At 41.5% G+C, this 13,638-nt stretch overlaps 1 protein-coding gene across 7 annotated transcripts in view; it reads left to right on the top strand.

Moving 5' to 3' along the window:
• Nucleotides 1-12,990, top strand: part of ZEB1 (zinc finger E-box binding homeobox 1) — a 207,625-nt gene extending 194,635 nt beyond the window's left edge. For all 7 annotated transcript variants that reach the window (XM_075550339.1, XM_075550341.1, XM_075550338.1 and 4 more), the window contains 3 exons: nt 4,124-5,934; nt 7,265-7,445; nt 9,623-12,990. In XM_075550339.1, the coding sequence (XP_075406454.1) occupies nt 4,124-5,934; nt 7,265-7,445; nt 9,623-10,224 (2,594 nt within the window). In that variant the 3' untranslated portion in view covers nt 10,225-12,990. The remainder of the gene's footprint in view (nt 1-4,123; nt 5,935-7,264; nt 7,446-9,622) is intronic.
• Nucleotides 12,991-13,638: the final 648 nt, after the last annotated feature.

Genomic DNA, 13,638 nt, shown 5'->3' with positions numbered 1-13,638 from the left:
TACAATTAAATCTATAACATTCCACCCGGTGGTCCCCCAAGTTCACATCCTTTCCACATGCAAAATGCATTGACTCCATCATAGCATGCCAAAGTTTTAAATCAACTCCAAGTCCAAAACTTCACCTTGTGACATTTTTAAGCCAACGTCTTATAGGGGATAAAAGAGCGAGAAGCAGAGGGAGGATCTCACTACTAGCAAGAAAGAAGATCCTGGATCGGCATGCATTCTTTGGACCGGTGATGCCTGCACTGAGAGCCTCCCTTATCCCATCCAGGGGAAGATTGTTGCCAATACACATGTTGAAGATTTGTCTGAATTATTACTTCCCCAAAGAGCCAGTAGAGAAAGCCTACCCCGAGAACTGCTCCCTTGATACAGACGTCCAGCCTCTTAGATAATCATTTCTGTTTCTAAAAGTCCCTTGTTTGTGGTATTTCTGTTATTCAAGCACTAGATACTTGTGGTGGTGTGAAATTCCTTAGTAAGGCTCTTTTACCCAAGTCTCCGTAATTCCTACCAAACAGTTGGGTGTGACTGTGCAATTGGGGCATGTGTGATACTAAGAGGAGATGGATCAGTGTTCGTTAGCACCCGCCGGGCTCTAAGATAAGCCATTTTTCAAGCAGCAGAGAGAAAGAAACCCCGAGGAGTTTAGAAGAGCACATTAGCCCTAGACTATATTGTACTGAGGGACAGAATGGTAGGCAGGCTGCCTTCCCAGGCAAAGAAGGCAAAAGCCAAGGGAGCATGTACCTGTGAGACTGAGACTCGGAGAGAGATTTGGCTACCGGCTGGCTGAAAGGCTGAGAACTGGAACAAGAGACTTGACTGCTGGCTGGGGAGACCAATGACTATATCCTCACTGTTTGCTGATCCTAACTTGTGGTGACCTATTGACTTCCCTAATAAACCTCCTTAATGGTGAGTATAGTGTGTGAATTTTAGTAGCCACGAATGTTCTGTTATCGGATTTGTAATAAATTATTGAACCTAGCATAGATACAGAGTAGCAGGGAAGGAAGGCATGGTGTCGTAATGGATACACACATACCAATATCACTGGTTCTGCTTCTCTGGAGAACTCAACCTGACACAATAATGAAGGATGGAGCATGGAGGCATGTCTGACTCTTGCCTCGTGGCAATCAGGAAGCCAGAGTTGGTTAGATGATGTTCACCTCTATGCTATTTATCATAATATTTAATACAGGACTTCGTACTGAGAGTGGGGTGCTGCTCCCTCCAATAAGTACCTAAAATGTGGAAGTGGCTTTGCAATAGATAATGAATAATGGCTAGAAAAATTTTAAGTTGTCTAGTATTAAAAGCCTAAATTGCCTTGAAAAAACTGTTGACAGAATTATGAACATCAGAAGCAATTATGCTGAGGGCTCAGAAGGAAGTGATGAGTGCTATAAAAAATCTCTTTTGTCTTAGGGCACATATATGGTGTCAGCAAGAGAATGTTTCTAGAGGTAAGAATGCTACATGTGCTTCTGGTGAAACTGGAAAAGGAAATGATATATATAATTGAACAGTTGGGGGAGAACAGTACTTTTTATGCAGTGGCAAAGAACTTGTCTGAATTATGTCTAAATGTTTGATGGAAGGCAGGACTTGTAAGTGATGAATCTGACTATTTATGAAGAGATGGACCTAAAAATGAACCGTACAAACAAAAACAAATGTGAAGATTGGGCAATTCTGTCATACAAACTAAGGGTACATGTCCTAGAATGTGTATCAAAGACACGGCACAATCTTTTCATGAAGAGATTAAACTTGTGCCTGGTGGATCTAAACGACGACCACAGCAGAAAGCCCATCAACTCAGAGAAACACAGATGGAAAGAGCACTATCTACTGCTTGGATTCTGCAAGCAGGAACACAGCTAATGCAGCTTCATTCGTTATCAAAACAAAGAAAGAACGAACTGTCCCTGGAGCAGTTTGGTGATCAGCAGACGTGTTAGGAGCCTGGGAAGCAAAGCTGCTTTGGTCTCAAAGGATGACCCAGAACATCAGTCTCCATCATCCCGAGACAAGAAGAACTGTGGTTGCCAGCTACGACAACTAACTACTGTGAACAGGATCACTTTAGAATGCCCTAGAATGAGTGTGAGGAAAAAGTGGAGGAAAACGCAAATTCCTTAACAAAACAAAAACAGGCTTACTTGTCAGACTGAGACTGGTGGAACCCCTGAGACTATTCCCCTTAGTGATCCTTCAGGTCTGGAATTGAATTCACTCTCATGGCCCCCTTTTCAGCTAATAATTAATAAACAGGTCTGTAGCGGGGTGGGCAGCATTGACCCAGGGACAAAGTTTAGAAGGATTAAGAAAGAAGGAGTAATGGAAACTAGAAACCCGGGATGCAAGTGGATTAATGACATTACATTGTGAGAGTTATAGGAAATGAGATGAAGCAAAATGTATACATGCATTGCTGAATAGAAAACTTAAACTTCTTTGTAAGCCTTCACTCATTTCACAATAGAAAGCGGGTTTTTTTATTATTGTTAAAAAAAATTCTTACAAAAATACATACACATTTTGGGTATCAGAACAGCACCCCGCTCCTGGTACCAAATTATGCCTTCCGTTAGCTGGTACTGCTATAACAGAAGTACCACAAATGAGTGGTTATAACAAATTAATTGATTCTCTCATAGTTTAGGGAGACTAGAAATTCTAACAGCGAGCACAGGCTCTTGGAGAAGGCTTTAGCTCTCTCCCTCTCTTTGCTCTAAAGAAATGTCCGTAGCTCTTTCCCTTTTAGCTTCTTTCCTGGTTACCGGGAGAGATCCATGTGACTTGAGATCAGTCTTTCCCCATTTCTATAGCTTTTGCTTGTTACTTTTAATCTCTTAAATTTCAAAGAGATTCATTTTAAAAACACACCTGAAATAATGCTGTCTTATTAGTATAACAAAGGCAAACCATTCCTAAATGGGATTGTAAGTGCAAGCTTAGAGGTTACAAATTAAAACATATTTGGGGTACACAATTCAATACACAACCATGAGGATCTTTATGACCCACGGAGATGAAGAGTGAAAGAACCCAGAGGCCTCGACCCTTAAATTGTAAATGAATGAGCTCTGCTTCTAAATTAAAATGAAAGTGGACCTTTGGCTGGTGTGAAAATCATCTATTTAGCTTAGTACTTATTACAATTGTCTTTCTAGTGACCAGGGAGAGTAAGCGCCTGGTGCTGCTGAGGGAGCTGAAGGAAGTCTCCACAAGCTGGAAATTTCTTTGAAGTTGTTTTATTGACCTAACAGTTTCTGAACCTGTTGCATTTTGTTTTTAATGCCATTTCTGTCATCACTAAAATTCAAGATTTAAGATAGTTTGCATTGTCTTATAGCTCCAGAGATAAATAAACCTCACTTTATAGCTGAGGTTGATAACATTGCCTTATGTGTAATTTTCTTCCCATTAAGAGAGATAGTTTAAAGCAGCAGTTCTCAACCTGGGGGTCAAATGATCCTTTCACAGGGGTCACCCGATTCATAACAGTAGCAAAATTACAGTTGCAACAAAAATAATTTTATGGCTGGGGGTCACTACAACATAAGGGACTATATTAAAGGGTCATGGCATTAGGAAGGTTGAGAACCAATGCTTTAAAGCAAAGCTTATGGAGACAGGACGTTTTATCAATTATAAAATCTTATATTAGAGTTGACTTACTGTTGTCACCCCTAACATTGATTTCCCCTATACTTGGTGTTTAGCATCAAATATAGAAAATTATGTAGTTTCGTTGGAAAGGGTAAGAAAAAGTATTTGCAAGATTAGGACATACTTATTTTTCTTCTGTTATTTGAGAATTATTTGCAGTTACGAAGGTTGGCAGAAATGTAAGTATTAAAAGTACATATGCTGAGAAGATTCCTTTATTGGTTATGTCTTGGTAGTCCAGACTAAGATTTTACCAGCGTTTATATAATTTATATGGGTTTTGAACTTAAAGTAATTATTCTAAATAAAAGTATATCGAGAACATACCCTGTTTTTAAATTGATACTGCTTATTTAAATGAATGTGACTTCATTTTACATTGACATGCAGTAATCTCATGAATATAATTCTCTTTGCATCTTTGTTTGTTTAGGAGAGAAGCCATATGAATGCCCAAACTGCAAGAAACGTTTTTCCCATTCTGGTTCCTATAGCTCCCACATAAGCAGTAAGAAGTGTATCAGCTTGCTGCCTGTGAATGGGAGACCAAGAACAGGACTCAAGACGTCTCAGTGTTCCTCGCCCTCTCTGTCAGCATCTCCAGGCAGTCCCACCCGACCACAGCTACGGCAAAAGATAGAAAACAAACCCCTCCAAGAACAACTCTCTGTAAACCAAATTAAAACTGAACCTGTGGACTATGAATTCAAGCCCATAGTGGTTGCATCAGGAATCAACTGTTCAGCCCCTTTACAAAACGGGGTTTTCGGTGGCGGTGGCCCATTACAGGCAACCAGTTCTCCTCAGGGTGTGGTGCAAGCTGTTGTCCTGCCAACAGTTGGTTTGGTGTCTCCCATAAGTATCAATCTAAGTGACATTCAGAATGTACTTAAAGTGGCCGTGGATGGTAATGTCATAAGGCAAGTTTTGGAGAATAATCAAGCCAATCTTGCATCCAAAGAACAAGAAACAATCAGTGCTTCATCCATACAACAAGGAGGCCATTCTGTTATTTCAGCTATCAGTCTTCCTTTGGTTGATCAAGATGGAACAACCAAAATCATCATCAACTATAGTCTCGAGCAGCCCAGCCAACTTCAAGTTGTTCCCCAAAATTTGAAAAAAGAAAACCCAGTCCCCACAAACAGTTGCAAAAGTGAAAAGTTACCAGAAGATCTTACTGTTAAATCAGAAAAGGACAAAAGCTTTGAGGGGGGAGCAACGGACAGCACTTGCCTTCTGTGTGACGACTGCCCAGGAGATCTGAACGCACTTCCGGAGTTAAAGCACTATGACCCACAGCAGCCCGCCCAGCCGTCCCAGCCCCCTGCCCCGGAAGCCGAGAAGCCCGCGCCTTCTGTTTCCTCGGGGACTGGAGATGGCAACTTGTCTCCCAGTCAGCCACCTTTAAAGAACCTCTTGTCTCTTCTAAAAGCATACTATGCTTTGAATGCACAGCCAAGTGCAGAAGAGCTCTCAAAAATTGCCGATTCAGTAAACCTGCCACTGGATGTGGTAAAAAAGTGGTTTGAAAAGATGCAAGCTGGACAGATTTCAATGCAGTCTTCTGAACCATCTTCCCCTGAACCGGGCCAAGTTAATATTCCTGCAAAGAACAATGATCAGCCTCAACCTACAAATGCAAATGAACCCCAAGACAGCACAGTAAACCCACCGAGTCCTCCGAAGATGACTCCGTCTTCAGCTCTACCAGTGGGATCGGCCGTCAATGGTTCCAGAAGCAGAACACCGTCCCCATCGCCTCTAAACCTCTCCTCGTCCAGAAACGCACAGGGTTACTTCTACACAGCAGAGGGTGCACAGGAAGAGCCACAAGTAGAACCTCTTGACCTTTCACTACCAAAGCAGCAGGGAGAATTATTGGAAAGGTCATCTATCACCAGTGTTTACCAGAACAGTGTTTATTCCGTCCAGGAAGAACCCTTGAATTTATCTTGTGCAAAAAAGGAGCCGCAGAAGGACAGTTGTGTTACAGACTCAGAACCAGTTGTAAATGTTATCCCACCAAGTGCCAACCCCATAAATATTGCTATACCTACAGTCACTGCCCAGTTACCCACAATCGTGGCCATTGCTGACCAGAATAGTGTTCCATGCTTGCGAGCACTAGCTGCCAATAAGCAAACTATTCTGATTCCCCAGGTGGCTTACACCTACTCCACCACCGTCAGCCCTGCAGTCCAGGAACCACCCTTGAAAGTGATTCAGCCAAATGGAAACCAGGTAACAGCCCATCCCAAACCTGTTGGGTAAAGTACAGGTTTGACTTCTTTCTCTTAATGTTTTCTAATGAAAATCAGAAAAAGAAGTTGTTATAAAGTATCATTTGTAAAAGGAAACATCAGTGTTTGCTTAATGGTTGTAGCATGCTGTTGTCAGTGTTTATTAACCCAAGGGGTAGATTTATCAACTGAAGTGTATAGTGTTCTGCTCTGAAAGCCATTTCCAAGCCTCAGCTGAAGGCCAGGCTGTACAAGACTGGGAACAAGAACAAATTGGAAAATTCACTAATTAGATCTATGTTTATAGCTGAATTCCTGAAATTAGTAAGTGGTTTGTGCTTTGATTATGATCATTAATAAATGGAAATATGTTCTTATCCGCAAGCATTTCACACCAGGAGATTTAGCTATCGCTTTTTATGTGCTTTATGAACACCTCTGTTTGTAGACAGCTTTAATTAAACAGTAAGTATACAAAGAACTCACCTAGGGAATTTTGGGATCATTTCATGAGCTATAAACATTAAGTAATATCTAGAGAAAGTTAATATATATGAGAAAATATGGTTGTGAATTTATATATACATTTTTCTCTTTTAACTTTCATTAGAAAACATGATTTTTAACTCAGCCAGTTTTGGGGGAAGCTGTTTTGTGTGCCTGCTGTAGGTTTTGGTTCCCAAATAAACCCAGACTTCTTCCATGTGCCACTAACCTCAATGCTTCTCCATTCCCCCACCAGCTTTAATTAAATCAAATCAATATCATCTCATGCAAGTATTTTCTACAAGTAAACACTACTGAAAGAATTGCAATGCCTGCTGAAAATGTGTTTGTTTCTTTCTCCTTAAATGCAATTACTGTGATTTCCTGTGAAAATGGTTTGACATAACCAGTGAGTGCTCCTAAATTTTGAGTAGAGAGAACGCTGTACACAGTAGTAAAAGAGCAACCACTAATATTTCATTTAATCACTTGGCTACATCAAATATTATTGAGAAGTACTGATGCGGTGAGGGATTTGTGATTACTCAGCAAACTCATAGAGTTAACATTTTTCCCACACTTCTCATACAGAAACAAGTAAACGTTATCACTGCATTCTGTCGGGTATCCATTCTTTCTGATAGCATACACTATTGCTGTAATTGTGACTGTATCTCACTGACCTCACTTCTGTCTGATGACAGTCCCTCCCTTGGGGCCTGTCATACTTGACGATCAGTGCGCCGCCCTAACAACGTTGTTGAAAGACTTCGTCAAAGCAACCCCCCCTACTTTTGTTTCTGTATCTCATGGTTCTCTTTAATTCTAAATTAATTTCCCTTTAGGACGAAAGGCAAGACACTAGCTCAGAAGGTGTGTCCAACGTGGAGGATCAGAATGACTCTGATTCTACACCGCCAAAAAAGAAAATGCGGAAGACAGAAAATGGAATGTATGCTTGTGATTTGTGTGATAAGATATTCCAAAAGAGTAGCTCCTTACTAAGACATAAGTATGAACACACAGGTAGGTTGATGCACACAAATATACTGTTGTTTTATAACATTCCTGTGATGTGTGATAACACTGAACAACATTCTAGATTAAAAGTAAAAGTTGGTCTATCAGAATTGTAACCATTTGGGAGCAATGGGAGCAGGAGGGAGGGTAGGGTGTGTCCGTGTCTCTGCTCTGACCAGTTTCCCGTGTCTTCCCACTTCTACCTAGTATTTAAGTCTCATTTTTATTATTTGTTTGTTTGTTTTGGTTTTTGAATGTTGTTCTGTCTGTCCTCTCAGCTAGCTCTCCTACCTGTCTAGGTTCTGTAGGATTGAAACGTATGCCACAACTGTAAAGATAGAAATAAAGGTTGATGCCTGCTTGTGCTATGGTAACAAAAACATAGACCTCAAACTGGGGAGGGAGCATTGGCTGGCATTCCTGAGAGCTGGGCTCTGACTTAATAAAGGAACGAGCTGCCTAATCGGGGTTCAGAGTGCTGCTCTCATGAGTTCTGCCTCCGAGGTTGGAGGTTAGGGGAAGCCCCGGATAGTGGTGCTTGGAAGATGCCCCTGTGGTAGCGGGGCCCACTGTGGCAGGCTGCAGGCTTGCAGGGGGAGATCAGCGGCTGGCAGAATTTCTGAACAATCTACCAGTAGACTCCCTTAAACCCATGAAAGCTAGTGCCAGCACACCACCACTTCTGTCCAATCCAGGCTTCTGTGCCAGGAGGTGGGCTCTTCATGAGCTCGTTAACTACCCCTCCCCCCTGCCCTCTTCTTACCCCTACCCACAGCCATTTTGGCCACAGTTCCCATATTTATTGCTCATGTTCTTATCAGCCATTTTCATTCATCTCTTTGAGAAAGAACAGAAAACTTCTTTCCTCACGCCTCTCCCCGCCACCACCCTTTAACTTGTACATCTGTACCTGCAAGGGCATTGGGCGGTTGTTGGAGCTAAAGCTCTGATTAGGTAGAGAAAGTCACGCCTCTCAAAGTAAGCCTCTGGTAGCACATCCCTCTGGTTAGTTTTACTGAGATTGGGGCAAAATTAGGAAACTCTCTTTCTACTTTGGCTAAGAGCTGACTAAGTATTTGCAGATATCAAATTACTTATACAAAAAAATGCCCTACCCCTTAACATAAAAAGCCTGTCCGCGTCTGTTTGTGTTAGCCACCTGGTTACACTGAAATCTGGCCTTGTCAATCCTGATGTAGGTCAAGTTGTTGTGTGTCCATTAAATGTCCAGGGCAGCAGCAATTCCCCCAGCCAATGCATTCTCCTGAGAGACACTAGTGCCCTCAGCGAGCCAACCTTTGGACCTGGTGTCAGGAGAGACTGGGCCCTGGAGAAGTGTAACAAGCTTGGTAAAGGGGAGGGCAGCAGAAAGGAGGAAGAAGTCACTCGACAATATGGATTGGCACGGTGGCTGCAATGATGGGCTCAAGCATGAGGACCCTTGTCAGGATGGCACAGGACTGGGCAGCGCTCTGCTGCGCACACAGTCGCTCGGAGTCAACAGTGACTCGACAGCACCCAACAGTAACAGCAGCGACATGCTTAATCGTTATCATAGGACCACACTACTTCAACAGACGATGGAATTAAAAAAATAATCAAACATTTTAACAAACTTTTTGAATTCCCTTTGTAGATATCACATATGGCAAATTACAATTTTCCTTGTGGGGGGAGGGGAGTAAATGTCTTCTTAAAGCCTCCTAGAATCAGGAGCTGCTGTGGGTGCCATCAGGTTGACTCTGACTCAGAGTGGCACTGTGTACGAGGAGGGAGACACCGCCCAGGCTTGCAGTAAGAGAGAGAGGAAGCAGTCAGGAACGCCATGCTTGAGAAGCACTGCATTCATGGCCAACTCTCTCATCAGAGTGTCACTGTTTCTCGTTTCTTCCTGTTGTCATGAAACGTATTTGTGTCATTTCAGTAACATGGAGCTCCTCCTGGGCTTCTCGTCTGTGTCTAAAAAGCCAGAAATGAAAACTTCTCATATAAATGACACCCCATATCATGGCACTGTGTTATGGAGACTATTGACTCTTATTATGGAGAGTTGGTAGCTGGAGAGGTTGGCAGTTTTTTTTAAAAAATGAAACTCTAATCTTACCCTTCACACATCCTGAAACCCTTATTAATAAGGATTTTTTTAAATCCTTTTACTTGATAGCTGTATTCTTATTTTGCAGGTAAACGACCTCACGAGTGTGGAATCTGTAAAAAGGCGTTTAAACATAAGCATCATCTGATTGAGCACATGCGATTGCATTCTGGAGAAAAGCCCTACCAATGTGACAAGTGTGGAAAGCGTTTCTCACACTCGGGGTCTTATTCTCAGCACATGAATCATCGCTACTCCTATTGCAAGAGGGAAGCAGAGGAACGTGACGGTGCGGAGCAGGAAGAGGCAGGAGCCGAGGTCCTCCCGAACGAGCTCGCTGGTGCCCAGGCGTCTCCCTCACAGGCCGACTCGGATGAGAGAGAGAGCTTGACACGGGAAGAAGACGAAGACAGTGAAAAAGAGGAAGACGAAGAGGAGGATAAAGAGATGGAAGAACTGCAGGAAGAAAAAGAATGTGAAAAACCACAAGGGGATGAGGAGGAGGACGAGGAAGATGATGAAGAAATAGAGGAAGAAGAGGTAGAAGAAGCAGAGCACGAGGGGGACGAAGCAAAACCGGGAGATGGTCCAATGAAGGATGACAGCGCTGTAAATCAAGCCAGCAGCCTAGAACAGAAAGTGAGCGAGGATAGTGAGCAGGTGTCTGAAGAGAAAACAAATGAAGCCTAATAGTTTTTCTAGAAGGAAAATAAATGCTAATTGGTAATGAAGTTTGTTCTATATAATACATGCTTTTCATGGAAACACAGTAGCCTGTATACTGTGATTTCTGTTCACTACTGTGTAAAGTAAAAATTTAAAAATATATATACAAAATACAAAAAAAATACAAAAAAAGGGAAAAAAAAAGAAATCCGGGTGTGCCTGAACCTCAGACCTAGTAATTTTTCATGCAGTTTTCAAAGTTAGGAGCAAGTTTGTAACACGAAGCAGATTAGAAAACTATAGTGACTCAGAGAGCAAAGATGCAGCAGGAACTAAGTAGGTGAGCATCTGGCATCATTTCATTTTATCAGTATTAATTATCACTTGTGTTGGTTTATTCTTGAACTGTACAATTGGGAGAAATTTTATAATTTTTTATTGGTAAACATGCTAAATCCGCTTCAGTATTTTATTATGTTTTTTAAAATGTGAGAACTTCTGCACTACAGAATTCCCTTCACAGAGAAGTATAATGCAGTTCCAGACCGTGCTAACTACCTTTTATAAATTCCGCCTAGGAGGTAGTACTTTCTAATATTTAGATGTCATAGTGGAGAGCATATTATCGTTTAAAGTGTATCGTTAGCCTTAAGAAAGCAGCAGATAGAGGAACGATGACGTTTCTTAACTCATGTGGTTAAAATGTTGTTCAAAAAGATTGTCATTGAGTTCTGATTGCAGGGACTAGCAGTGTTCATCCTGGCACGGACTGCGACATCGTGGTCGGAATCAGTGTTTGTAATCGTGTTTGAGTATGTGGTAATAAATATGAAGGATATGATAAGCTTTCTATCTCCTTTGGCCTTAAGCAAGACCTGTGTGCTCTAAGTGCCATTTATCAGTATTTTGAAGGCTCTACCCACCTTTAGGAGCCCTGGTGGTGCAGTGGTTAAAGCACTTGGCCGCGAACTACAAGGTTGACAGTTCAAACCCACCAGCAGTTCCGTGGGAGAAAGCTATGGCGGCAGTCTGCTTGGAAAGCCCGTGAGGCAGTTCTACTCTGTCCTAAGGCTCAAGTGTGAGAGTCAGCGTCGACTCCACGGCAGTGGCTTGGGGGCTGGGAACCCGCCTTTGTTCAATACGTGGCCTACAATAACTAGCATTTGCTGATTTGTCTGTTGTATCAAAATTCCAAAATAAAAGTTAAAACCACTGACTGTCAGAGAAACCGAAACACTGGGACATTTCATCCTTTAGCTCCTCAGTATTCATTTTGTGTCAATTGACTTTCAGAATTTCTCTACTGAAATGAAAGGGAAATTTTCTAATCTGCTTTATCCATGTATTTGCATTTCAGACATGGACAAGTCATTGTTATTTGGCTCATAACTGTTTCCAAGTGTTAGTTATTACGGACCCAGTTTATTGACAACATAGCTGATTTTTACCTATCAGTATTATTTTATTTCTTTTAGCTTAGAGATCTGTGCGACATTTTGTACTGTGTGTCTTCAAACCTGGCAGTATTAATACCCTTCTTACTGACATATGTACTTTTAGTTTTAGAAAACTTTTATATTTATGTGTCTTATTTTTATATTTCTTTATTTATTACACAGTGTAGTGTATAATACTGTAGTTTGTATTAATACAATAATATATTTTAGTATGAAAATTTGGAAAGTTGATAAGATTTAAAGTAGAGATGCAATTGGTTCTCTTGCATTGAGATTTGATTTAACAGTGTTATGTTAACATTTATACTTGCCTTGGACTGTAGAACAGAATTTAAACAGGAATGTATTAGTTTTACAACTACAATCAAGTCATTTTACCTTTACCCAGTTTTTAATATAAAACTCTTAAATTTTGAAATTCACTGTGTGACTAATAGCATGATGCTCTGCAGTTTTATTAAGAGATTAGCCTAACCATAAAACTCATTTCCTTAGTAAGCCAAATTAGGATAACCATATGTAAACAGTGTTGGGAACAATGTTTAACATTTTTGTGCCAATTTGTTCCTGTATTCATGTATGTAAGTTACCAACCTGACTCTTCATTTTTAAGTTCCTTGTTACACCATGGTCATTTTCTAGTTTTTTACCAGACTTCCCCATCTCACAATAAAATGCATCAACAAGCCTGACCTGCTGTCACTCTTTTCATCATTACCAAGATTTTCTTTGGAGTTCTCGTTGAAATTGGGCATTGCACAGTCTCTGTGTGCACTCTATCTTGGGCTGTGTGTGGGGAACCTAATGGTGTTAGCCGTTCACCAAGAGCCCAGCATGAAGGAGGATGTCCTTGTGGCTCCATCTTTCTAGAAAGGTAAGGCCACCTCAGAGGGGGTTCTGAACTTCCCTCTGAAACCCTGCCCCGTGTCCCTCAAGCCTGTGACTGTCATGCTTTGGGTCCTGTCAGAGACGCCTGGGTTCAGGTGCCTTTCTCTGTGCTCCCCCCGCACCCTGCACAGCACCTTTCTCACAGAGCTCTTGCGCCCCCTTCCTACTCCCCCAACAGGAGCAGCAGGGACCATGTCCGCCATGGTCACCCTTACCTCCCGCAGTGCTAGCAGAGTGCCTAGTACAAGTATGTCCAAATATTCGTTGAATGAAAAAATAAATTGCATGTCAACAGAGCTCAAAGTATGTGTTTTTAATACTATGTTTGCTTCCAATCCCTGAATATATATGTTAAATGATGCCCAGTAAGTTGATTTTCTTATTCAAGTCCTATGAATCAATAGGCGTAATGGACACATAATAAAGTATTATCTTTTTTCCTGTTGTCTAACTGTTCTGATTTCTTGAGAACTTATTTCTAGGTTCTTGTTTGGTGGTGGATTTGACTCCCCAATAGGAGTCATAGGACCCATCCTAGTTGCAGAGTGGGGCCCAGCTCACGCTAGGACTCTATACCTCTAGGCGCTGATATGGACACACGGCCAATAGAGGAATCCAGATATGATGAGAGACACTTTGAAAATGTAAACTGTGTGTGGATCCTTCCAAGCATTCCTCAACAGCAGTAATAATGATAAGAGTGCCATATGCTATTATTTATGCCACACACAGAAGCTTTGCTACAGTTACAGAAATGAATTTTCTCACACACCTTAAGAAATAAAACTAAAGACCATGTTCTCACAGGCATGACCACATTGATCATCAGGACTGACCTTTCTGATTCCAAGATCCACGCTGCGTCCTGGCCTGTGTTGCCTCTCATCTTAACCCAAATATGGTCTTAAAGGCACTCATCATGAATGTCAGTAAAACCAAGATCCATTTTATGGGACAGTAGGCAAAAAAAAGTGGGCATGAGATTTTTCAAATGTGGGTGCAATGATTAAGAAAATGATTAAGTTGGTATGAAAACTTAAGCTTACAGCAGATGTCATCTGTTGGGCTTGTTGAGATGGCATAATAACAATCA

Source organism: Tenrec ecaudatus, chromosome 5 (assembly GCF_050624435.1).
Source record: "Tenrec ecaudatus isolate mTenEca1 chromosome 5, mTenEca1.hap1, whole genome shotgun sequence".
Lineage (NCBI taxonomy): Eukaryota > Metazoa > Chordata > Mammalia > Afrosoricida > Tenrecidae > Tenrec > Tenrec ecaudatus.
The sequence above is the reverse complement of the archived record's forward strand: the minus strand, read 5'-3'. Positions and strand labels throughout refer to the sequence as shown.